Source organism: Parambassis ranga, chromosome 21, assembly GCF_900634625.1.
Source record: "Parambassis ranga chromosome 21, fParRan2.1, whole genome shotgun sequence".
NCBI lineage: Eukaryota > Metazoa > Chordata > Actinopteri > Ambassidae > Parambassis > Parambassis ranga.
Window position 1 is genome coordinate 11317758 of NC_041041.1, and position 27567 is coordinate 11345324.

General features: G+C 41.2%; 1 protein-coding gene across 1 annotated transcript; it reads left to right on the top strand.

Moving 5' to 3' along the window:
- Positions 1 to 266: 266 nt before the first annotated feature.
- pde11a (phosphodiesterase 11a) lies at positions 267 to 27556 on the top strand. Its single transcript, XM_028433638.1, has 20 exons — positions 267 to 1177; positions 1614 to 1772; positions 7637 to 7726; positions 8370 to 8510; positions 8647 to 8711; positions 10373 to 10505; positions 11465 to 11540; positions 13968 to 14035; positions 14137 to 14229; positions 14998 to 15048; positions 17179 to 17325; positions 17403 to 17510; positions 18598 to 18707; positions 19429 to 19519; positions 22246 to 22346; positions 22513 to 22590; positions 22675 to 22738; positions 22883 to 22957; positions 23768 to 23851; positions 27323 to 27556. Exons 1-20 carry the CDS (start codon positions 365 to 367, stop codon positions 27554 to 27556), a joined length of 2781 nt encoding a protein of 926 aa, XP_028289439.1. The 5' UTR covers positions 267 to 364.
- Positions 27557 to 27567: the final 11 nt, after the last annotated feature.

The window sequence follows — 27567 nt, forward strand, 5'->3', positions numbered from 1 at the left end:
ACGACGGTGATGCTTCAGAGGGGCTCCGTGTGAGATTTCCAGTGCCTGTGATAGTCTACGCCAGCCTAACCTAATTTCTGCATTATTCCACATAGATCTGCTGTAATAATCTTAAATTAGGGGAACGCTGTGGAGATGCTGTGGAGGAACACGCCGGTGCGCAAAGGGAGTCTCCATCCCTCTTCCCACAGAGTGGAACCTGGATATGTAGCCGGAGCTCCGGGGGTGTTCCCAGCTTAATGCCTTTTGGAAGTTGTGATATTTACTCGATTCTCTACTTTAACCCTCATTAAAGCCTCATAGATGATATTTCTCTGCGCGACTTCATGGATTTGGTTCACTGAGGACCATCTGAAGAAGAGACATGGCAGTGTCAAATATGGTGTTCTCTGACGTGGAAAGTTTTCTGGACTCGCATCCCGAGTTATTCGAGGACTACCTGAACAGAAAGGGGAGTTATAGCATGGTAGAGAAATGGCTCAAGAATCACCAGGCGAGCAGCAAAAGTCCGGCAGCAGCAGCAGCGGCGGCGGCGGCGGCGGCTCCAGCCGAGCCGAGAGAGGAGAAGAGCAACGCGTGTAAGGACAGCTGGGCGAGCAAATGTGACGGCCTGCAGCGGAGAGCGTCTCAGAAGGAGCTGCGCAAAACTTTCGCCAGATCCAAGGCCATTAATGTCAACAGGACATACGACGAACATGTGAACTCCAGGGCCCAGGAGCCGCTGACGAGCATGAGGAGGAGAGCTCTGCTGAGGAAAGCGAGCTCTCTGCCGCCGACCACTGCGCACATACTGAGCGCGCTGCTGGAGTCCAGAGTCAACATCCCTCAGTACCCGTCCACAGCCGTGGATTTTAAATATTACCTCAAAGAACACAACGAAAGAGAGTTTTTCCTGGAGCTTGTAAAAGACATCTCTAACGACCTGGATCTAACGAGTCTCAGCTACAAAATCCTGGTGTTTGTGTGTATTATGGTGGACGCAGACCGGTGCTCCTTGTTTCTAGTGGAGGGGACGGGCAACAAGAAAACACTAGTGTCCAAATTCTTTGACGTGCACGCGGGAACCACAGTTTTGCCCTCAATGAATTCAGACGAAGTTCAGGTGCCGTGGGGGAAAGGGATCATTGGATATGTGGCTGAGCACGGAGAGACGGTGAACATCCCTGACGCTTATCAGGTGCTGGGTCTTCTGAGTGTGTGTGTGTGTGTGTGTGTGTTATATAGAAATAGGTCATTTTCTTCCAGCTTCTCATTCATGATCAGACAGAGCATAAACACACAAACACTACAGGACACCTCAGCTTCACACACAGTTCAAACTTTCTCCTGTTTACCATGTTTCCTCTTTGCTTTATGAGGCCAGCAGCTCTCTTTCCAAGTCTTCTTTGATGTCCAAACATTTACACTAGAAATGCCCAAACTTCTTCAAGTGAGACATGGTAATGGGCAAAATGTTCAAAGCAAACCTCAGACTAATCTGCCAAGCTGCCTTTCTTCTTCCAGGGCTGATGAGCTTCACATTTTACTGCCCTGTCATGAAAAAAACGACAACAAGCTGCCTTTTCTTCACTCCAACTACTGCTTACATTGTGTCTTTTCATTTTGTGCTGCAGGATCGCAGGTTCAGTGATGAAATTGACAAGCTGACGGGCTACAAAACCAAGTCACTCCTGTGCATGCCCATTCGGAACAGTGACGGGGAGATCATCGGAGTTGCTCAGGCCATCAACAAGACTTCGAGCGGAGAACTCTTCACTGAAGATGATGAGAAGGTAATTTCATCACACTCGTGTTGTCCCACGGCCTCTTATTACCCCCTCCATCCTTCTGTATTGAATGTTTTGTTTTTCCACCACGTAGACCTACAAAGAAGCTTTGTACGTCTGAATCAATCAACTTTATGGAGCACCAAGCAGATAGAAATGATATTTGTGGCAGTTTTAGTTCAGGCTGTTTCTCGTGTGTGTATATAAATAGAACCAAGTCACAGATTGTGCATTTCATCTTGATGATGGTAAGTGCAGTGGGTTTGTTGAATAAAACAATAAAAAGATCAAATGACACATTTCTAATCCTCTTGTTCTAGTATTAAATATGATAAAATGTCCAAACAAGAGAACACTTAAATGGCAAAAAGCGTGTTTGGTCACAACAACAAGAGTCCTCATTGCAAATATGGAGGGTCATGCTCCCCAGAGGATGAACTGTAATCCTCTATAAACCTCCAGTGAATTGTCCTGGGAAATATAATACATGTGACCATGTCACGATGAAGTGTGTCCTGGTTTAATCCATAAACCTCCTGTGTGTGTGAGCACTACACCACATACAGCTTCAGAATGCAGTCACACATGAGTGTCAGCATTTTATAACCCTGACTTAAACGTTAGCACCACCATCATCAGATCAAACGTTTCCACATAAAGTGTGAACTGCACATGATACAAAGCCAACACACAAAACCGAGCACGCTAACACGCTAAAAACCTGCAAGCCGTCAGCACGTTAACATTGTCGTTGTAAGCAAGTTGTCATGATGATGATGATGATACAGAGCTGCTAGCAGAGCTTCAGATGCTTGTTATAGAGTGCAGCGTAGCTCAGAGGAAAGAAGAGCCTTAAAGTACTGCACGTGTTTTATGATTCATGTGTGGCATTTCAAGGATGTTTTTTTTAGACAAACACAGTTTTGTGGAGTTGCACAAGGATAACAGGGCCATAGTGATGTGAACTGTCATTGGAGATTACTGTCAGCGTTTAAACTCACAAGTTCACAGAGGCAGAGATAATAAAACAAGGTGGAATAATGGAAATAGGATTTGTTTAATGTGTATTTTACTATTTCGTACTCTTTAAGTTTATTTATTGTTGGATTCTTCTGATGTTTATGTGGCCTGATACAGTGGCAGTTTTGGTTCTGTTGAGATTTTACAGTAGTTCTTACATCAATCTTTTGATTGTAAAAACACTATTTTGTTAGAAAATAATCATTCTGTCTTCTTACCTGTGTAAAAAAACATTCTCATTCAGATTTGAAATTGTAGAGTGTTATAATGAGAACTCCAAACTGATATTTGGATGAGTTTGTCTCCATGTTAAGCCTAGTTGGTTAACCCTGTTTAGTGGTCAGATTTTTCAGACAATTAAAATGACCGTGGTTTACATAGCTGGAGCCCTCTTGTGGTGGGTGAATGCACTGCATGATAAAATCTAGCAGTCGAGGTGGGACTTGTCATTTTGATTCATTTGCTCCCATATTTTCATAATTAGTTCCTGAGAGATCAGTGTACACCAGGATAGTTTCAGAAGTCCAGCATTTTCCCTTTGATGAATGAAACAACACCTCTAACAGAAATCTTTGTGGCTGTTCCTCTTGCTTTCTTGCCTCAAGTCCTCAGTTTAGAATCCTTTGTGTAATACTTTAAATTACTCTTTATATGTTTAATATGAGGAACAGATCATTTAATACAGGTGATCATCAGGATGGATAATTACTCTTACCCCAGGGTTACATACTGTGTTTGAATGCTGTGCTGCTGTCACACCTGTCTCTTCTTTTTGTGTTCGCTCTTTTCAATATTTGACGAGCAACACTAACTGCATATGCGTCATCTGATAAACAGAAAGTGATGTTTGCTCGTTCTCTGTTTATTCCTCGGTCTAAACTCAATGCACTTAATGCTTATTATTTAAAGATTCCACCCAGCCACGTGCAGCCTGTCCTCATTAGAACAGCAGAGGATGAATTTTGAAACAATAGCAATGCGCCCTCTTGTGGTCATGTGAATAAGAGCATTGTGTAACTTGCTCTGTAAGAGTAGGATGCATCGCCATGATAAAAAAAAAAATGTGGAGATGCTTGTTGCAGGTGGGAGAAGTTTGGCTGAGTAGTTTTGATATATAACGACTTAGGTAAGAAGACCAGACTTGGACTTTGTTGACTGTTGTCTTTAAACTACCAGGAGTCATTGACCTCTTCTTGTGTTGGAAGATGGGAATGGACAGTAGCATGAACGAGACTACAACAAAGAATGATAACTTTAAACACGCCGTTTGGTATACGTTATGGAAGTGGAACAGTTAGTTAATTTAGTGTCACATATGTGATTCTGAATGGTTGCCACACCAGTTTGGACATTTGTGGCAGACTTTAGACCCCAAACGTATAAACATACAAGGCTACTGGATGACTACCATTCAGTATTTGAACAGCTCTATGAATCAGTTCAATACAGAAACAGATCAGTCGAACTGCCGCCAACACAAACACAGAGATAGTTGTGAATGAATGTAACACTCAAATACAATGCATTAAAGCCATGAACACAGGGTGTTATATCTCACAACTGATCCAGATAGTCTAGAGCTTCTGAATGATCAGAGAGGCACGAGGAGCACGTGTACAGTCCATCAGCATGCTTGAATAGATGTAGCAGCAAGGCAGTGACAAGCTGATACACTGACTTGCTCTCTTATTGCATGAGCCCCTAAAGGGAAGAGGAGAAGATGAAACACGCTTTTATTTCAGAGGTCTCACAACAGCCAATGAGCGTAGTTTTTGTTTTATTTGTGTTTTCCTCCATCGGTGTTCTACAGCCAAAATTACATCTCCTGATTCCCTCCATTGTTCATAGGAATTCCTTTTTTTGTTGTTTCCCCTGTTTTGAGTGTGTTTCACATTGCATTAGCATCACACTAATGCCCGGGATGGCTACAGCTGAATTAGTAATGAAATGCAATGCTAGCATCAGAGAACACAGTAAGCTGCCCGCACAGCACAGCAGCAGCTCTGCTTTAATACAAGACCTTGGAATAAGAAAATGTAACATGTGACTTTTGAAAGCAATAAATGATGACATGTGTCATTTTAAAGGACTGTCTGTACTGTTAGACCACACAAAGATGTTACCTGTGTACAAAACTGTTACAGGAATTTTGGCTGACCGTCCTGCTGATACCCTACATGATTGGAGTTTGAATAATGTTTTGACCCATGAGCAGTATAATTGCAATGTTGCCTTATGATACATTAGACAGTGTGTGATTCTCATGTAGATTATCCTCTTAGATGTGCATAGATGCACAGAACATGTGTGTGACTTGATGTTCAGATGGCATTCTTCCCTCTACGCTGTCACGTTAAATTGAACGTTACTATTTTACATGTATTTCTCTAATAAATCTGCAGCCAAGGAAATCAAATATAGTTCATACAGTGCATCATCACAAACATTGTGTCACAAAACTCCTCTTTAATGATGAGCAGAAGGAAATGGCCATTTATGCACCTGAAGTTGCTATATGAAATCTATAGGCAAAACAGAGGGCATCAACATGTATGAAAATGACAATTATGACGGACTTAAAGGGTGTCTACATGAGTAACCAGTTTTTATATAACCTTGTGTGGTTGCGTGAGTAAGATAAACAGCATTGTAAGGAGGAAAATGGTGGAGAAGCTTGTTAAAGGGTCTGTTTTCAACCATGACTGAGTAGATTTGGTGCTTACAGTAAATCTAGCAACAGCAGTGGTCCAATACATTACACAAGGCTCAATGATGTATTAATAAGTCCATAAATATCTCAGTAGGCACTGTAACACAGCACGCTGCATTTGTGATTCAGTAAATTAATCCATTGTGTAATTTGTAATTATTGTTAATTAATTACACTAATTTACACTGCCAAGAAATCAGTGTGTGTCTCTTGTGTCAGTGCTGAGCGGGGTTGATGTTGGTGTCAGTGGGGATTTTGGTCACTGTGTGATCAGAGCTTTTATCCCTGAGAATTCTTGGTTAAACAATGATGGCCTCAGCTTGAGAGCACACCTTCAAACTGCAGTTGTGATTCACATGGAGACGTGGAGAAACATAGTGTTGGCGTATGTAATTTCCAGCTGTGGAAAAGGAAGTCATTGAGGTGAGGGGAACTGACAGTCCCCGAGGCCTCCATCAGTTAGTTTTGTTATTAAACCACTCTTTACTGCTCAGTCCAGAGGTCTTTAGGCAAAAACGTCTTGTTTGTAATGCAACCTTGTATAATGGCCTGCCTAACAGAATGTAATTAGAGCAAGCAGTGCTTTCCTTGCGTTTGCCTGTTAGCTCCACAGGCAGATCCATAGCCAAGATCCCCAAAGTCCTGCTCGCTAATGAATCTGCTCCTGCTCTTGGTATTGATGGCCACCGCCTTTCTGGAAGATCATTATTAGAGAATTCCATTGGACAGCTGAAACGGCGTTATGAATGGATGCATTGCGCAGCATCATCTGTTTTCACTGTCTGAAAAACAACTGCATGGGAGGCTTGATTATGTCTAATGACTGAATGAAGTGCTTCAAGTTTGTTTAGCCATTAGCACAGCAGTGTAATGTTTCACATCACATTAATGTTTTTTATTATTTGTTTATTTACTTATTTTGCTGTTGATCGATGATTTAAACACAGTGCTGTAACTAATTAAAAGCACGATAATAATAATAATAAAGCCACACGGCTTATTTCCACTGTGGATTATTAGCTTACATGTTTCTGTAAAGCTGTTTTTTACAAGATCTCCTTTACAACTGAGAATTTGAAGCTTTAAATGTGCTGCTAAAATTCAGATAGCCCCACTACCACTGAAATATAGACAGATAAATTAAAGCTATGCAGCTAACCCGGGAGACCCTGCTTGATTGTGAAGGGAAATTGTAGCAATTAGAGCAGAGTTTCTCAACCTTTGCCTGTGTGTGATGCCATTTTAGGTCTATAATTATCATTTCAGGTTGTCATGTGAATTTACTAATCAACTCTAAGAACTTGTATGTATTAAGCTGCTATATGATTGCGTTATGATTCTAGATTTTCTACTTAAGCACATTAAACAAATATAAATAACTGGTGAACTTAGAACGACAACATGTGAGGCTATAAGTTTATATTCATCACATGTTCAATTGTAGGAGAGATGAGTAAGTGATACTGGGAGGAGAGAGAGAGATATCCCAGTATCAGCAGGAGCAGCTGAGTAACTTCCCATTCATGTATTGTTGTGGTGCCTTACCCTCAGGTCAGGCTGAAGGCTGGTAAATATTAGTGGGTTTGTTGTACTGATTGCATTGTTTACACAGCAGCCAGATGCTAAAGATAGATACCTAAACAAAGAGGCAGCGTGAGGAAGCACACAACCTAAATTCTACTGGTTCCATGTTATAGGGGCTGAATGTTTCTCAGATAAGGCTGTGTTGTGGGGTAATTGTCGTCATATAGAATTTTAAGCCACACCTTAGCAGCAGGCAGCTGGAGCTACTTGTATATTGATATTCATTATGAATCAACAGCGGTGAGAAAGAATGAAATTAGATTGCACTCTAAATTACATTCGATTTCAGGATACAGGATAAACTAGAGTCATTAAAGCACAGCAGCTGATTGCATTATTTATGTAAAGAAAATATGAGTGAAATAAGAAACGTATGCCATCAGCCCAGGGCAGAGTAAGTCAGACTATTCAGTCAAATGGTAAAGTGTCAGTTGAATTGATTTATTTATCCTAGCTAAGTAATAATGCCAATGAAATGTGCATTTCTTACTTCCAAGTATTTTTTTGTTTTTCTCTTACAGATAAATAATAAGTTCAATGTTCAATATGTCTGCAGGTGCTGCAGATGTACCTGCCTTTCTGTGGTATTGCAATCTCCAATGCCCAACTCTTCGCCGCCTCACGGAAGGAGTACGACAGGAGTCGGGTAAGGGCCACAGGGCTGGACTAAGATAATAACCCTCCCATGTCTAGAATCAGCATTACATCTCCCCATAAACCCCAGCCCCACCCCCTCCCCAAATGATGCTGACATTGAGGCAGAGTATTGATCAGCAGCAGCCCACTTGCTGCCACTGCAGTGGGACTCACAGAGCATCATGCAGCCCTGCATGGACATTTTCACTGGGTCTGTGGATAGAGGTGGGTGGGGCTGGGGGTGGGGGTGGGGGTGGGTTCTGCATCCAGACAAGGGCCTGGTCCATGATCTAAATCTCTAAGGGAATGTTAAGAGATGCACTAATTCATGTCACACATTGATCTGTGATGGAAGAGAACATAATGAGAACACCGCTCAGTGAGTGGAGGAGAAAAATGAGCAGAGCTCTCTTTACACCCTATGATTTTTATGTGCCTTCGCATTAAATTGGACTGGGGCTGCCTTCGATAAAGAGCTTCATTTATTTTTATTGTGGAAAGTAGTCATGTTGTTGGTTTATGGTTTAAGGATAATGATAATAATCGGTTTCTAACAGCTGAGTGAGGCAGAGCATCTTTATTTAAAGGCTGCTGTGCTTCAGATTGTTGGGAATAATGCCAGTGGTATCTTTTTTTCTGTCACTGGTGTTCAGGCACTCTTGGAGGTAGTCAATGATCTGTTTGAAGAACAGACTGACCTGGAGAAGATCGTCAGGAAGATCATGCACCGTGCCCAGACACTGCTTAAGTGCGAGCGCTGTTCTGTTCAGTTGCTGGAGGACATTGAGTCACCGGTACTGTTTTTCCCTCTGCTGTCCTGCTGTGTGTCTGTCTGTCAGTACATTTGTGCATGTCTGTTTTTTCTTTTTTTCAGTAGACACTCAGTATCTCTGTGAGCTTTAGTGATTTCTTCCCTTTTATAATTTGCAGGTGGTGAAGTTTACCAAATCGTTTGAGCTGCTGTCTCCTAAGTGCAGTGCAGACACTGAAAGCAGGTATGTTTAAGTGTTAAAAACTTCTGTCCTGACGAAGAAAAAAACTTCACCAGCATCCTCTTTCACCACACAGTCACATCTCGTCCTTTTTTTGCCTTTGGTACCTGTAAATTGTGCACAGAATCTGTAAAACGTCCATCAAGTACAAAAAAATAAGTATAAAAATCGACTATTTGGTAGTGCAGTGGGAGTAATGTGCTGATTCTGAATAGAAAGCATACTGAGGCAGCCCTACTTAATTGGGTTTTGCTGCTTCTCTGTACTGCAAGGCACGGCTGAGTGGAGAAAGAGAGGCTTAATATTGTGTGGGATGTTTATGGATGAAAACAGCACTGAAAGGAAGACAAATTATCCCCCCCAAGTCCTGCACTTGCCATAACCGATATGGTCACTACATACATACTGAATACCAATATTAAGAAATCACCCTTAATCAAAGAAATGTCAAGAGTGCCACAATGTTCAATTTATAAACTGATGTGTGCTTCTGCTGTCTTAAGTCATGGAAATTCCACTAATAAAATTGCACATTTCAGAACAGCATCACTGTGAGGTTCACATCTATACGACAAAGGCTGTGCGATTTATGTGCGCAATTAAATAGGTACATTTGAAAAGGTGAGCATAATGTAGAATTTGCACTACACCTACAGTCCCGAGCAGCTCTCATGGGCACGATGATGCTGCTAAATGACAGACATGAGACAAAGAGTATTAAGTATTAAGGAGCCAAGACAGAAAAAGGAGGTCTTGCCATGACACCCGTGAGGTTTATTCCCTGCCGTGCTACATCCACACACACAGCTGTATCACTATATCAAAGAGATTCAAATGATCTAACATCAGTCTCTCTCTCTCTCTCTCTCTCTCTCCATCTTTATTCTAAACTCAAAAGACAAAACGAGCCAAACGCTGAACATTTAAACGTTGCTGCAACTGCAAGGTAAAGAGAATTGAAGTCTGAGCAGTGAATGCAGGTGCTTCTGAGGCAGAGAGCGGGGGCGTTTGGCAATGAGGAAGGCAATCACACAATTAACTTTTCATTACTTCATAAGCTGTGCAAAAGAAGTTTACTGACATCTACTGTATGAAACGTTCATTATATACAAGATTATGTAAAAGAGGGTCCTTGGGGGGAGGGGGAGGGGAAAGTGGGAGGGGAGGGGGCAGCAGTGTCTGTTTGCAAGCTGGGATTTCATTCAGAGGTGCACAATACTGGAGATTTGCTGATAACTGATATCTTGACCAACACTTGCCAACGTGTGCACATTCAGTAGTTTTGAGTTTTCCCCTGTAACGAAGATAAAGATGAGTAATTAAATTTGGACTATTGACTAGATAGAATGTGATGTCATTGCTCAGATATAGTAAAAAAAGGAACCCTTAAAAAGGACAAAAGGACATTGTTTTTGATGGGTGCACATGCTTTCAGCAGACTAATCTGGCTCTGTTCATTTTAAGGTTGATGCAGTCATTTTATTATTTTCATATTATTTTATTAAAATATATTTTCGGTAAAATCAAACATCTTTTTAAGTAAACATGATGAAACATGATCGGCTGCTTTCTTTATATGTGCAAAAATACTGGGAAAACTAGGACTAGACACTATATATATATATCCATGTAAACACACTTCATATCTTTTTTTCTGAGTCTAGTTTCAAAGACAGTATGGAGAAATCGTCTTACTCAGACTGGCTCATCAACAACAGCATTGCAGAGCTTGTGGCTTCCACTGGTCTACCTGTGAACATCAGTGACGCCTATCAGGACCCTCGCTTCGATGCTGAGGTACCTCATCCACATGTCTACAAAATTAGAAATCTCTCTCTGATTGTCATCTATCATGTATATGCTGTATATATAATCCAGAAATGAGACTCTAGACTGCTCAGTGTGGATTTTCACACCTTGATGTCAGACACATGAGTCAATAAGGTCATTAACAACATCATTAATGAAACCTCCTGGGAAGTGATGTCAGGATGTCATTATGAGTACACGTTCTGATAAGACAGATGGTGTGAAAGGAAAATTAAGGTATGTTGCTGTCATGACATTCAAGATGATTGCATAACAATTTGCACCTTAAGTAATTGGACATTGTGGGGTTGGCGTCTGACCTTAAGGATTCTCATGTGAACTTATGGAGTCATCCTGCTTGCACAGATAAAAATGGCTGCCAGTCCGTGGAACTGATGGCACCTCACACAAAAATCAAAATTATAAACGCTCCACAGGGCACAACCCTTCTTTTCATTTTGTGAGCTGTTGAATGATCTCGTTTAAATCCAGCAGTATCAGCACTGACAGTCTGCAAGCAGCAAAGGTTTGACATGGTCCACAGAGTGACAGTGGCAGAAACACTAACGCTGCTGTTTGGACGGGCTGAAGAGTTAACATACAGGCCCGCACTGTGCACCTGAGGGACACCTGCGGTTTGCTTTAGCTTCCCACAGTTCCTATATTTCCATGTCACACACCTTCTCCATTAGAGGTGACACATGTGTATAAATAGTTAATACTCCAGTGGTGAATTTATTACAGGAGACCTAGCTGTTGTGACACTATGGAGCAGGTACATTCTCTCAGTGCTGCCCTGTGACAAATTACAACATACATGTCTAAGTATAGAAGTAATACAAAGGAATCAATTTTCTTGTCATAAACACAGTCTTACTAAGCAAAAATGGGAATTTTCTAATGCTGATCGATTCATTCATACAAGGTATATTCTGGCTGTTTTGCAGGCAGACCAGTTCTCGGACTTCCACATCCGTTCTGTGCTTTGTGTTCCCATATGGAACAGCAACCACCAAATCATTGGTAAGTTCATGACTTTTCTGATCCTGTTTTTAATTGGATATAATAAAAGAAATATATAAACGTGAAAGGTAAAAAGGTAGTAGAGTTGTAGCCAAAGTGATTTCCGACACAGCTGATTTTGTTGTGTGGGACATACTAACTGACAAAGACTTAAACACACCAGGTAACAAGACACAGGTGAAACACATTAGGGCGGGGCAGATAATCAACAAGGAGGGAAACACAAGAGGAAGCAACACACACAGGAATACACAGGAAAGACGGGACCTTCAAAATAAAACAGGAAATACAAGGACTACAAGAAACTGTGATAACTAAAGAGTACAGAAAAACCAAGACTACCAGTAAAACACTACAGATCATGACAAATTTGATTTTTTAGATAATATGAAGACCTGAAGATGGACCCAATAAAGATAAAACATCTGTTAGATAGAGTTATCTTGGGATACAGACGTGTCCACATACTTTTGTTTGCATGCTGTATTCATGCCGCTGCTTTTGCTACATGAAGCGAACAATAGGGGAGGTGGGAGCCGGAGCATGTGTTCAGCTGAGACTGCATGTGTGTGATTAGATCCATGCTGCACCATCACTCCACACTTGGAGGTGGAGTTTCCTTCTTCTGGCATTGTGCTTTGTGTTTGTGAATCAGCCCCAGGCTAACACCACGCTGACACGCTGCTAAATCATTGATCTCTCGTCTGATTTTAGCACTGGATATTGCAGGGAGGAGCAACGGTAGCCTGCTCCACTCAGTCCACTGAGAACTAACGCAGGAAGTCATTAGTTTTATTCAAGCGCAAAATGATCAGCATATCTGCCGCAGATGGTTGGTTAAGACCTGTGTGCGCCTTTGCGTAGGTGTAAGTGCATTTGTTGGGGAGGGGAGAGGGAAGAGGAAGAAGAGAAAGAGTGAGGGGAGAAAGAAATGCAGTGTGTGGGTGGCACCCGAGGATCTGGAGTGAAAAACCATTACACAAACAAAGCAGCAGGAGATGAAATTCTCAAGTCAAGGATACATTCAGTTAGAAAATGAATGCCCTTGTGTCATCTGCTGAGGTTACAGTCAGCTCAGTCAACATACGACCATAACAAATACTCGTCTAACTATAAAAATAAATTAGTAAAATAATATTTTAACTGTGCAGAAATATGTAGTTATAATTTCCTTTATTTAATCATTTTTAGATAAAAATATGTTTTAGAGAGGATTGATGCAAAAAAAGAGAATACAAGAATTACTTCCACTGATCACTGAGGTGCAACCATAAGCTGTACATAAAGATGAAAGGTGGTTTTAAACCTCAGTGTCTGACTCCACCTAAATCCTGGTCAATGAGTTAGGCTGTAAACAGACACTGATGTAGGCGGATGGAGTTCAAGCAGGCAGCTAATGATCTATTTGACACCCACCTGTCACTCAAAAGGCTTAATCTGCATGAGATGCATAAATGCAGTTTAAAAATGGAGGTGTATGTGAAATTTTGTGATTGTACATTGCTTTTATTTTGCTTTTTTCAAAATAACAGCTTCAAGTTTTGTGTATTAACATTGTTGTTTTAGGACTTAAACAGCAACTGTATGAAGATGACATGGAGTCTAGCTCTGATATTTGTTATAATTCCTTGTGGGCTGCTAGTTGCAGCTCAGGTCTGGCCTCAGGCTTTGTGAAGCTCTAAGCAAAATTTGACACCCCCTCGACCGATCGCTTTCAGTGCATAAGCTGCATTGTAGAGTAACAGAATACCCTGGGTCATCAATGTAAAAGCTTGTAATGGAGCTGTAAATTATCATGGTTTTAGATATAATGAAAACACTGGTGGTGTAGTAAAAGATTATGTGGTGGCCACGGGGCACTAAGTAGGCATTCAATTTGCTTGTGCTTAAGGCCACCTATGCTGCAGCTCATCACAAATTACCCACTTATTACAAAGGGAGCAATAGTAGATCTGAGAAAACATCTGCTCTGTATTCTACATCTAATGGCACCATAATGAAAATCATTGTACTCAGTATGTGTTTTCAGCATCACATTGGCAGGTTTGTCCGACCTAATAGAAATAAATGAAAATGTTAATGTGTGATAACGTTTGGCAAAATGAAAGACAATGATATGCTAAATGATCAAACAGTGTTTTTTGGCTGTAGATGGTAGAACGGTATGCCTGTGCCGCCTGTGCTGTTTTGTCATCAGCTGGAGCATATTACTGTTTTCATGTGTTTTTTAATAGTTTAATTGCCGCAGCATTGTTGAGTTTTTAAATATCCTGCCATTTACGTGAGACGATGATGTTTGATGGTCATTAATAATGCATATGAGTCTCTTTAAAAACTGAAGCCAGGTTATATAAACCAGAATCTTGCTGATATCAAACACTCCTGCTAGGATGATTATTGTACGGATAAACTGATTTTATGTATCAGGTGTTGCCCAAGTGCTGAACAGGCTCGATGGGAAACCATTCGATGATGCAGACCAGCGTCTCTTTGAGGTATTACACTCAAATCTTTTCTACATAAAAATGTGAGTGTCCCTTGGGCATTTTAGGGAAACTGAGAAATGTGGTTTCTGTGTTTTATCCATTTTTTTTAGGCGTTTGTGATCTTTTGTGGTCTGGGCATCAACAACACCATCATGTACGACCAGGTGAAGAAGTCCTGGGCCAAGCAGTCGGTGGCTCTGGATGTAAGAACACAAAATAATTGGAAATATTTAACATATTTACCATGTGTCCGAGTCTTCTCCTAGCATATTTATTCCTCTGTTCCATTCGCAATAATGATATCTTTACTTATCAACATATGCTCGGGGGGTGGGAGGCACATTTACCCAGACGTCAGTGGAAACAACAGCTGCTACATGGAAAACAGAACCCTCTTCCCACTGACTCTCTCAGGGGTCTTTGTACTAGTCTCCTTTTTTTTGTAGTCTCATATTTCCACAAGAATGTACGCATGAAAAAAAAGTGCTGATCTCTCTTTGCAGATAACCTTCTCACAAAGGTTTTATTGAAAATTAATGAGAGGCAGTGAAAAGCAATCCCTCATCTGCCCTGCAGTATGTAGCCATTCAGCACTACTCAGCCCTTACAGTATACGTCCTTAGATTACAATGGGGAGTTTTCAGGTGCATTGTACTAGGTTAGCACCACTGTAGAGAAAAAGGCTGGAGACAGATAGAGCGTTTAAACCAGAGACACAGAATGCACTAATATGTAGATGCAGTGCTGCTGGCAGCATTGAATAAACATGAGCGTTTATGATCAAATAAGCAACTGCAGCTCTGTGCAAGGTATTTCTCTCTGGCAATGAGAGGAACACGGCGATGGAATCAGGACTGACATGCTGGAGACTTCCTCATCCACCAAAACCATATCAATGTGCAGCATTTTCAGCTGTTCTGCTGGTTATTTTAATGATTTGAAAAAGTGACACAGTGTCATTATTTTCACAGGTTCTTTCTTACCATGCCACTTGCTCCAAGACTGAAGTTGACAAATTCAAGGTAACAGATATTCAGAGATGTCATCATTACAACCGTCTAACATTTAGTCCTCTCCATAGTTAGATAACTGTGGAAGGTTTTAGGGTTTAACACAGACGCTAAACTCAAATCTCTGCACATTTCTAATGTCTCAGGAAACACTGTAGATGCAGGACCACACAATCCAGTGTTTCTCCTATTGTTTTGTTAAACCTTTCCTCTGCTGTAGACCTTCTTTATTAAAAACACATCCAGACATCTGTCTCCATTTCACATCCTGCTCCCAGAAAGAGTCACTATGTGTTAAAGGTGCCAGGTAGGCTGGCAAGAACAGTAACAGAGCAATAAATGAAAGACACCAGCTAGCAAAAAAAACATGCAGCAAAATCCCTCAACTGAATAGATGCAATGTGAGCAGACTGTGCAGGTAGTGTCCTTTTGAACAGGGAAACAAAGGGGTTCAGTCTGATTTGATTGGTCGGCTCCAACAGCCTGAGCAGCATTAGCTCTGTAGCAGACATGGAGGCAGAGGGAGGGGGCATACAAGTGTGAGAAAATGATGAGTTAAATTAGGTTTATATTGCTCCAGAGTGCAGGATGACTTATCAACCTTTTTATTTTGTTTGTACATTTTTGAGAATTGGATTTGACTTAAAGCTGAGCATGTGACCCAGTTTTATCCAGCTAAGGATGGCCCAACATGAACTCTTTGCAGGGCACCTTTAGTGAATTTAATACACAGCTGATAATAGTCCTCAACAAGTCCTTTGTTTGCCTGCTGATGCTGGGCAGGGACTAAAGAGAGACTAAAGTCTTGCTGGTGTGTGGTGTGGATTACAACTTTTCATCAAGTTTCTTCAGGTAGTGCAGATAATTGCCATAATATAACTCTATTGTTTTTGTAGATGTAATCCTTAATATCAAGTCTTTAAATTCAGTTAGGACTTTATTAAATAAAGCAGCATTATTAGAGGTGCATTAAAATTCTGCTATTTCACAAAGGTTCCCTGTGACACTTACAAGAGGAAAAAGTCCTGGATATTTAGCTCATAATGCCCTTGGTTGGCTTTAATTATAAGATATTAATGACAATTTCTTATTAACTTTAATGAGAAGGAAAAATCTATGGCAACACAGAAGAATTATTGGCAGCCTGTCTTCTGGACTTCATTTTGAAGTTCCTCCAAAGAAATACTGCAGCAAGCGAGTATATACATATGGGCCGAGAATTCCCCACTGCAAACAAATAGTGGCATTTGAAATGGATTACTCCGATCAATAAGCAATCATTCTCAATGCTTTATTTATAAAGATGAAAAAAAAACACTGAAAGTATCTACATTTTTAATTGGCATGACATTTTTGAAATATAGATATGACCTATTTTGCTGCACTTTCATGTGCAGGATTTTCCCCTGTGGCCATTACTGTGTAGTAGGATCCCTGCTCTCTAGTGTGCTTGTGTGATCTCTCACCCCCCCCCAATCCAGCAGCACCAAGCTCTGACTCCTGCCTCCCTCCCTCCTCCCCTCCCCTCCTCCACCTCCACCCTACTTTCTTTCGTAACTGCTCTACATATGGAGCCGTATTGAGTACACTTGCCTGGGAATCCACTTGTGTGCAGATGGCAGTGACAAACAAACCTGGCTGACATTTGCTAATCTGACAAGGAAATGTTTGTGAGGGAGAGGAGACAGCAGAGAAGAAGCTGTGCTGAAACTGTAACACAAGATGCTTCCAATGGTCGTGTTATAAATGCTGACCACAGGCAGGAAAGACATGTCCCGCTCAGATCATCATTGTGCTCATTAGACTGTATTATAGATAGAAGATCTGCTTCAGTATGATCGTGGTTAATTGGAATCTCATACGTGTTTTTGTTTCTGTTTTAATAACAATGAAAAAAAGCTGCTGATGATTGCTATTGCACTGCTGCATTTGTCAATGAGCTCCTGAAGAAAACAGCAGTGAGATCTTTCAGTAAATCTCCCTCATTAATCTTAAACCCTCTCCAAATGAGGCCTCAGAGTCTTAATTAGCATGTCTTCATATTTTCATATATCATCTGAAAATGGCACAGCCAGCTCTGACCTCTCCATCTTCCTTCGCTGTGTGTGAACTCACATTCTCCTTCCCGCCATGATGAAACAGGCTGCTAACATTCCCCTGGTCTGTGAGCTGGGCATCGATAAGCTCTCCTTTGATGATTTCTCCCTGGACGTCGACGCCATGATAACAGCGGCTTTGAGAATGTTTATGGAGTTGGGAATGGTGCAGAAATTCAAGATTGACTACGAGGTGAGACCACCGACTCTCTCCGACTCATTCCTCCAGTACTCGTTGAGTTTTCTGATGTCCTCATGTCTCCCCTCCAGACACTGTGCAGGTGGCTGCTGACTGTCAGAAAAAACTACAGAATGGTTCTCTATCACAACTGGAGACACGCATTCAACGTGTGTCAGTGCATGTTTGCCATGCTTACGGTAAATATCAGGCTAATTTTTGTTGAGAGTAGAATACAAAACAAATCAGGTCAATGTTTAAATCACAGAATAATATAAAGAGATTCATTTTTATAGTATGCATAATTTACTGAAACGTATTGAGTTGATCAACCTGCTACTTAATAATAACCAAACTGTTAGTGGACTGCTGGTACTAGCTCTCTAAAAAGGCCTATTTTGTTAAGTGTGAGTTCTAATTGGACCCAGACTAAAATAAAAAGTCAAAAAGTCCAACCAAAAGAGAGCTTTAATTAAAACAAAGTCGAAAAAACTACAAAGGCAAAAATGTACCAAACTGTCAAATGTAGAACTGACAAAAGCAGAAAAAGTTTATAAACCAAACCAACACTGAAAACATGGATGACACAGAAACAGAAAGGGGCCGGGAATCAAACTGGCAACTTTATGATACCTTATGGTTTCAGTTTGACTCATGCGTTCAGATCAGTGAGATTTAAATTGTACAATCAGCCCACTCTGTGCAGAGATGTTTGTTTGAATAGGACTCCCAAGAGAATTACTTCATGTGGTTCCAGGTTTATACTTTATCAGGTCCCTGGGGCATCATACACACACACACAAAGACATGCACACAAAGCGCCTATACAAACAGCAGAGTGTAGTTCATTTAATCAAGCGCAGCATTAATGTGTGGTGTCCCCTGTGAACTGATTATTGGCAGAGGGAAATGAAATAGTAGTGTGTAAGCTGTTCTGGGCCCCTCCACTCCTCCTGTCATGTGTTTTAATGAGTGGGCTGAGGGCCTTGCTATCTTTGCAGCTATCCCCACAATGACCTATAGTGACTCACTCAGCACATGGCCTCCAGAACCCATTCATCCAAGCCATAAATCTCGCTGTGTGCCTGTGTTACTGCAGTCCCACTGGCATTTTAGGAAGATACTGTTTTTTGAGAGAGATGCTTCTGTTGGAGTGTTTTTCCATTTTTATTCAATGTACTCCACAGCTTCATAGAATAATAAGAGATGCAGCTCCTGGTGCTCATAGTGTGTGTGTGTGTGTGTGTGTTTTCTCATTTGCCTCCTCTCCCTCTCTGTGCCATTCAGACGGCAGGTTTCCAGGAGACTCTGACCGAAGTGGAGATCTTAGCACTCATTGTAGGTTGTGTGTGCCATGACTTGGACCACAGGGGCACCAACAATGCCTTTCAGGCAAAGTAAGTGTTCCTGCTTTCCGCCAAACACACACACACATACACACACACACAAACACAGGCTGCCTCCTACACACTGTTTATAGTGTGTTTTCCCATCTGCAGCAGTCTGCAGTATAGTCCAGCCCAGATCAGCAAGAGTCAAATAGGAAGTTGTTTAAGGCTTATATAAGAGTCTCCTAACGAAGAGACTGTAAACACTTCTGACTCTGAGTGCAGTTAGTTCACCAGGTAGAATTGATTGATTAAATTACTTGAAGGCAAACATTTTCCGTGCTCACTGGGGTTATTATGGTAAACCACAACTAAGATATAACCCTGAGCTGAATCAAAGCTAGGAAAACATACGGCCAAATGAACACGTTGTGTTTTTATCTGCATACTCTATTTAATTTATACTGTGTTAAGCAGCGGCCTATATGCAGAGTACACTCACAGTCTTGTAAACCTCCATGTTAAAAGAACTTTACAGCAGATTTAAGCATGTTTTTAGAACCCTGGCCTACATGTCTCATCTTTAGTACATCACCATCACTTCTCATAAGTATTTTTTGTACATATTAAATAGTGATTATAGTCATTGTTCCACCTGCACTTGGCTACAACTCTCTTTTATCATTTAGCCATGAGTTGGTGACAGAAGCACGCCAGACTTTGTCTCTCAGCGTGTGTTAAATCCTGATTATGTTATCCCTCTTTTTTGATCTGTGTGTGTGTGTGTTAGGACGGGTTCAGCTCTTGCTCTGCTTTATGGGACCTCTGCTACACTGGAGCACCACCACTTCAACCATGCTGTGATGATCCTGCAGAGTGAGGTGCGCTTTGTTCTAATATCTGCTGCATTGCAGTTACCATATACAGTATCCTCTGCTAATGCCTACCACTGCACATTATATTTATGCAGCACATTTTTTATCAGTTGATCTTTACTACAGTCTAATACTAACTAATACAGTCTGGTACACAGCATTATATACATGGATGGGTTTCACAGGTGAAGCTAATTTTGCTAATGTGTCCCAGTAAGATGCATGGTACCACAAACCAGCTCACCTAAATAGAGCACCTGTGCTTCCTGTACTATGACATGCCAAATTAAAAAAAATGAAATATTAAACCTGCAGTTGGAGCAGTGAGCAATAAAATATATACACACTATCCACCTCAAGTTATTAGACGCGTTGGAAAAGGCAATAACTCATTTTTTTTGCAGTGACTTTGAAACGAGATACCACTCTCATGTGTGTAATCTCAATATGTACAGTAGTTAGCTCAGCTTAGCATAAAGGCTAGAAACTGAGGGAAACTAGCTATTGATCACATTGTTCTTTACTGTCTGGGAGGTTTGGTATTTGAGTGTAAAGGCTACAGCTCTGGCTCTGGCTAATCCAAAAATCAAGCAGCAATGTTTGGAGAGAAGAAGCCAAAAAGTGCCAGAACAAACCCCCAAAAACTGCAGTTCCATGAACAACCAGCAATGTCTATTGTGTACAATCCAATGTGGGCCTGTGGTTGTATTTATATGAAGTCCAACGTGTCATTGCTCCTGGACTTTTGTATCTGCGTCATCTTGCTCTAGTGAAGACAGTCTGTCCTGTCGTAATGTGTTGTTTATTTGCAAGGCTGTGGTGGTATTGACACCTGTGTTAAAGTGCCATCTCTACTGGAGACGTAAACATGAGCTTAGCTTTTCAGTCTGGGGCGTTATCTCTTGGTATCTTGTCATCACAATGAGTGTGGGCACAGGTTATGGCTTTCCTTTGGTTTCCAGTGTCGTGCTGCTGCTGGTAGGATTTATATTTAACTAAGAGCGATATTGATCATCTCATCTAAGTGCCAACAAGAAAGGATATCTCTCCAATGTATTCCTTTAAAATCCGCTGAGTTGTACCCTCATTCTGCCATTGACAATACACTGGAGTGGATAAAATAGGTCACAGTTATTCACCTGTAAAGTCACATTTATACTCCTGTGTTGCTCACTTTACTTTCTCTTGAATTAATAAAAAGACGCTAACAGCCACTTTATCTTAAAGAAAAAAGGGAGTTTGTGCTCACAGTGCTTGAAGGCAGCTCTGTGGATGCCTCAGTGTCTGCTGCATGTGAGCGAGTAAACAAAAAGCTCATGCTGCCCTCAAATCAATGTAATTACAGAGATGATAGATTCAGTGGTAATTGGTTGAGAGAGACATTTTACCAGGTGACTGGCTTTCTTGTAATTGAAGGCTTTTCTTTTTTTCTTTTTTTTCTGAAGGGAGGAGCTGAGCGGTAGGTTCCAGTGGCTTCATTATCACAGTGCTGACAACACAGCGAGCTGACAAATGTTTGCTTGGAATATCATAATGGTGTGTGTTGATACCGGGGTGGAACTGCTGTTGTCCTTAGTTAATTAGCATATAAATGAGAAGCGCAGTTAATTCAAGTAGAAGAGAAAGCTCACGATTCATTCTGCGGGAACCATTAATAAAAGTGTGAACTTTTTAAACACGACTCACTTTCTTTGTATCCCTGTTTCCTCTCGCTCTCCATTTAATTTGCCTACTTATTTGTGACAGAATGACAGAGAGAGAGAGAGAGAAAGAGAGAGAGAGAGAGAGACGTCCTGAAATTGGAGTCACTGACATGATGGGACAATGTGTTTAAATTAGCTTAGCATTGCTTACCTTTCACAGTAAATGAATGCATAATGCATGTCAGGCAGATACTTTAAACAATACCGCCTATTATTTTGCATTAATTGTGCAAATACATACCTATTAGGGAAGATTTTTTTTTACATTTCATCGTGAGAAAAGTCGGCCTTTAAAATAAGCTGAGAGTAGTATTGTAGTCGGACTTGATTCCAGCTCTAGTTACGACGGACACGTATGGGCTTTTCTCTATAATACAGTAAACTCTATACAGTACACATATGCAGCAGACCTGGAAACAGACTAACAAATTGGTGGAGTTTCTCTTTAAACAGGACACACTTTAGCACTTCGGGCTCCCTTGTCCAAAGGTGTTAATGGATTTTTAATTAGAGATTTTTACACTATATTCTATGACACAAAACACACCAGTAAAAATCCCACAAATCACTTCACTTGAGTGTCTGAACACAGTGATTGCTTAAGAGTGGATTCATGAAACTACAGAGGTTTTTTTACTACTTAAAAACACTCACATATATATACGGAAACCTGGGGAACCTGATGCTCACACAGAATAGCTGATGGACAATGATGTTTCTCACAGCCATGATATTATTCACACTGCTTCACTGTCACACTGATGACTTATAGGACTCTTTATTAGAACAGAGATGTCTTAATACAGTCAGTAACACTGCATGTCCCCACTATCTTAGTCAAAATGAGGCTTTTCCATTTTCACAAATGTTTCACAGCTCAACAGAGGAGCAAACTCTACACCTCCAGCTGCCTTGCTTTAACCCTTTGAATGAAAATAACTCTTCATCAACCTTTAGTTTGAGTGTTCAGCGTCACCTATCAGGGCTGATGGAACAGTAACATATCATGTTATCTCTGTGTCTCCACAGGGCCACAACATCTTCTCCAATCTGTCGTCCACAGAGTACAGCAACCTCATGCAGCTGCTGAAACAGTCCATTCTGGCCACAGACCTCACACTTTACTATGAGTATGTGGACACATGTCTCCACAGAACACTGACTAATGTACTATGAAACACAATGACACGCTGTCTCTTGCTGCTGTTTGCAAGCTTCTTTTAGGTAACACCGCCCCCTTGTGGAATTGATGTAACTTACAGCAGCATGTAAATGTTCTTGTTTCCTCTCCTTTAGGAACAGAAAAACATTCTTTGAGCTGGTCAGCAAAGGGGAATACAACTGGAACGTCAAGAGTCACAGAGACATGTGCAGGTAATCATATAAATCTGAAAATCAGCTAAAATGACAGAACTGAGGTTATTGAGGCTGCCTGAAATAATTCTGTCTGCCTCTCAGATCCATGATGATGACAGCATGCGACCTCGGCGCTGTCACTAAGCCCTGGGAAATATCACGCAAGGTGACAAACAGCATCAATATGTTTTTAGGTTTTGATAAATCAACCAGAGAATGATTGTTTAACAACTTTCTGCTTTTACTCATTTGTCACTAGATATCTATAATATGAGTTGCAGTGCTGCATCAGCCTTTTCTCTCGTTTCAGGTGGCTGAGTTGGTGACGAGCGAGTTTTTCGAGCAGGGCGACAGAGAAAGATTGGAGCTGAAGCTCACGCCCTCTGTGAGTAAATCAGCTCTGTGCTTTTCTGCTTTTTTTGCACTTTCTGACCGCCTCTGCGACCTCTAAGAGATGTTGATGCCGAAGATAGATTTTCTCGGAAGCCCCAAAAACACACTGACTGTTGAGGAAACATGAGAGCTTGTGTCTCATAGTGGTAGAAAAGTGTATGGTCAGCTTGACTGCTCTGCTGCTCTGCCAGGAGCAAACAGCCATTCTTTAAAAAAACAAACAAATACTGACCTTTCTATTCGTTCAGCTGCAGACACACACACACAATTTTGGTGACTTGGCACTTTACTAGCTTTGGGTTGCTGATGGTCCAGAAAATTCTTGTAAAAATAGCTCAGAGAGTGTTAATGAAGACGTTTTCTTCATTCATTCAGCAGACTACTGTCTGTCTGATTGAAGATTTTCTTTCCTGTAAGTCCTTGAAAAGGGGAAAAAATCCCACAGCTTTCTGTGTGCAATTAATAGCTGTTGAGTAATCGAGTCAGGCCACATTGCCTCCCCTATGAAATAACTAATTTAGTAGCCTCGGGTCTGCTGCTTGTGTCAGACCTTTACCGCTTCGTGTGTGTGTGGGTGTTGGAAATTAAATATTAACTTCTAAGTCGTAGCCCAGTAACTATCTCTGAAGCTCAGCCTCGGCGCAGCCTCTTAAGTTTAGGATGCAGAAGAAAGAGGGGAGGAGAAAAAGAACATGGATGTGAAATAAACTGTAAAGCTGATTTTTCTTTCATCAAAGCAGGAATAGCTTCGTAGCCGTTGTTTCTCTACAATAGTAAATACATTCTATCATTTATGTTTCAGGCCATCTTTGACCGAAACAGGAAGGACGAGTTACCGGGGCTTCAGCTGGAGTGGATTGATGGAATCTGCTCGCCACTGTACGAGGTAATGCTCTGAAGACACACATCTCTCTGGCCTTCATTGTGTAGAGCTCGTCACACATCCGCCTCTGACATCGACAGCAGATGTCCTTCCTCAGCTTTTGTCCCCTCCACTGACGGCAGCAATGAAGTATTTGACTTTTTTTGCAGCCATAGATTCATTCTGTGAAAGAGAAATGCTTTTTATTGAAAGCTCTGGAACAACTTCAAGGTTGCATCCTGTTTCGTTGAAAGCAGCCGAGTGTGAGTGTGCACTTTCTGATTGCAAGAAAAGGCTGAGACTCAGAGACAGAGCTGTGATGTATGTCGGGTTAAAATCCCTCAGTGAGACAGTGTACTGGGGGCTTCACTGCACAGCAATGAAATTAAAGAACTGACTTCTTGAGACACCCTGAAAAAAGATGCAAATCTTATTGAAGGATCCCGGAAAAGCAAATATTAGGAACGGGGAATTAATCACAGGAAGCCACACCGTGATTCTGCTGGTATAGTGTTGCGTATGACATCAACAGAGGCTCACCTGCCCCTCCCACTGCTGGCAGCGTGGGTGGAGGAAGAAGAAGAAGAAGAATAAGGCTGACTTACTGAGCAGATCAGCTCTGTTAAGAGACAAGGCATGTTGGACTTAAATTCATGAAAGCCGCACACAAGAGGAGTTGTGAAAGGAGTCAAGGATAAAATAAATCATTCATTTTCAGTGCACTGTTAGGAGTACGCAGCGAGGCCTCTCCTCCTCTTTATCGTCACATTCAACACATTAGTCATCACAAGCAGAAAACAAACCATGGATCATCTGCTGAATTATCCCAGGATCAGTGTCAAAAGTTAGAGCAGACTAATCTTTGCTGGGCTCTGGCATTGTTACAGTCTGTGTAGTGTAGATAAAAAGGCATCAAAGCGGTGTGTGTGTGTGTGTTGTCTGCGTGGGGGGTTTGTCTTCACACTGCTTCATGTAAAAGGCTGATGTTTGGAGAATGCAGATATGGAGCTCACGATCATGCCGCTGCCAATTAAACTTGCAAGGGGGGAGAACAGAGGAAGTTCAGAGGCGGCAGGGTTTTTTGTCCGTGGGCGTAAGAGATCTCGTTCTTGATCTCGCTGATCTCCTTCTTCTGGTGGTGGCTCTCTGCTTTGTGGAATATTAATCCCCCCCATTATATAACCTTCCATCTTTATACCCCACCATATGACAGCCTCTCTCCCTGCTGGAATAATGATGCTGCGCAAACCGATGACGATGTCCCACAGAGGGGGAGCACTGTGGAGAAAGAAGCTTAAGCTCAACTGAAAATGCAGGTTTTATAGATTTAGTAAATTACAGCTCTATGATTTATACTGCAGGTCTGGAGCTGATATTACTGACGTTACAGTAACATATAATATAATAAGATATAATCAGATGTGATTAACAAGCATCTGACAAACTTATTAAAGACACTGCCTTATCACCACTGGTTACATGTGAAGCATATTCTGCTGCATGTGCTGCAGACAGTGCTGTGAATATAGTCTGAGCCTGAGCGCCCCCTCTGCTGGACAAACGGTGGCATTACAACACCTCTAAATTACCATACTTCAAGCATCCATCTTTACATTTTGTTCAATTTACCAACATGTATGCAGATATATCTCCAATAAATATACTAGGGACACACATAAAAACACACATAACACCTTAATTTAATGGCTGCAACTAACCTGTATTTCTTATAGTTGATTAGGCAATTAAATAATTGTATCCAGGAATGATACATGCATATTTATTCTACCTAACTGCAGAAAACATCACATCATTATTTAATAAAATTCACGTGATTATGTCCACTCCACCAGGTATATAAAAAGTACAACCTTTACTGATCCGATGCCATCCTATTTGATGCACGTGACTTACTTAAAGCCATCATTGGCAGATGCTGATGACACACTGGGATCACTGTGCATCCCTAATTAAAAATGTAAAGGCATGAAATCAAGATGAAGATAAAAATTAATGAAAAAATACTGCACTAAATGCACTAAGGTCTATATACTACCAACATACAATGAATTACAAGCAACAAAGGGTGCAACAGTATTGCTATTAGACTGCCAGCTGGCTTCCCTTGGGCATGACTGTATAAGGCCCAGAAAAGAACAATAACAACAATACATACAGTGATAATAACCCCCAAACTGCATTTAAACTTCCTTGATGTCTCCCCACCTATATCTTGTACTCTACTGTCTGACCTACAGCACATCTCATTACTGCCATACTCCTCTCATACATATCCTGGACTACTCTGGTAAATGTCTCTGCCACTCCTGACTTCCTCATACAGTACCACAGCTCCTCTCCCTGTCATACGCTTTCTCTAAATCCACAAAAACACAACGCAGCTCCTTCTGACTATATTTGTACTTCTCCAATAATAACATTCTAAGAGTTTTGAAAGTCTAAAACTGACTGCAGACTGTTCTTCACAGAAATGAAAACTGATGTTGTCCTCTAATGTTTCTCAGTATCACATATGAACTGCTTCATAATTAACAGTGAACACATTACAGCTAATGCAGCACTAAGCATCACAGAGTCAAACAATAGAGCATGTGTTATGACTGATCAAAAGTTTTTTTTTTTTTTAAATAAAGAGGTCTTAATGTCTGAAATGGCCACATTAACGAATGGTGCTGTTTTCTTAGCTGACTGCCTACATGCATCTGTTAATTGTTCATACACACCATGAACACATCCTCTGAATATGAATGCATCTCAAATTAGACGCCTTCGTTTAAAGCTTAGTTAATGTGCAGGGGTGATTAGTTGTGCTTTCCCTCACTTTTACAAAAGATTTGATTTCCCTTTCATGCGCACAAAACACAGTCCCTAGAGTAGGTGTACACCATGCACATACATATTTATTTAACTCATTATTCCAGTGGCTTCCTGCGTGACTCCTATATATGTGCAGAAAAAGGAAAGTTTGCACTTGTTTTGTGAGTCGGACACCAACATATTATGTTAGCCATATTTCCATATCAAATGGGTTTTAATGGAACAATAACTAATTACACAGACCTCCCTGGAATTCCAATATGCAGGAGTCAGTGTCTCCTGAAGCTGAGGGAACCAAACCCTTCTGTCTCACAGGTGATTTATTAAATGGTTTGACTGTGCTGCCACTTACAGTTCAACACAGAGACACGACAAAGGCAACTAATCTTAGTCACATACATGCTTCTAATCTGCAGAGGACAGCCATTTAATGGACAGCAGCTATCAACCGGCTGTATGTTGCTGTTATTGTAGTGCTTATCCTGCATTGTTTTGTTTGTTTTGTCCATATAGTGCATTTGATGAATAATGTGCTGCCTTCTTAGCCACAGTCTGAGCTTTGTATGCTAACATGCATTAGAAAAATTATCCTTCTTGTAAACAAACAAAAGTATACAGCCTGTATTTAGTTTCATCTTGTGTGTTTTTTCTCTCCAGACTCTGGTCAAGTTGAATCCTAAACTTCAGCCGATGCTTGACATGATCAAAGCTAACAGAGCCAACTGGGAGGAACTAAACATGAAGAGACAACATGGCCAGAGTGTGTCTGCACCCCCGAGCCCCTGCAGTGGTGACAGCACAGAAACCAGTGGCTGCTGTGTGGCCAAAACTGGCAGCACACCATGCTGCAGCGGCGACATGGAAGGCACAGCATCTAAAGCTGCAAGTTAGCTTCTCCCGCC

What these genes read in the sequence shown, in the direction of transcription:
- pde11a (XM_028433638.1), top strand. Translation starts at nt 365, where the DNA reads ATGGCAGTGTCAAATATGGTGTTCTCTGACGTGGAAAGTTTTCTGGAC. An exon ending in AGTGCAGACACTGAAAGCAG is followed by an intron (nt 8,712 to 10,372) that starts GTATGTTTAAGT and finishes TTCTGAGTCTAG; the next exon opens with TTTCAAAGACAGTATGGAGA. An exon ending in AATTCAAGATTGACTACGAG is followed by an intron (nt 17,326 to 17,402) that starts GTGAGACCACCG and finishes TCTCCCCTCCAG; the next exon opens with ACACTGTGCAGGTGGCTGCT.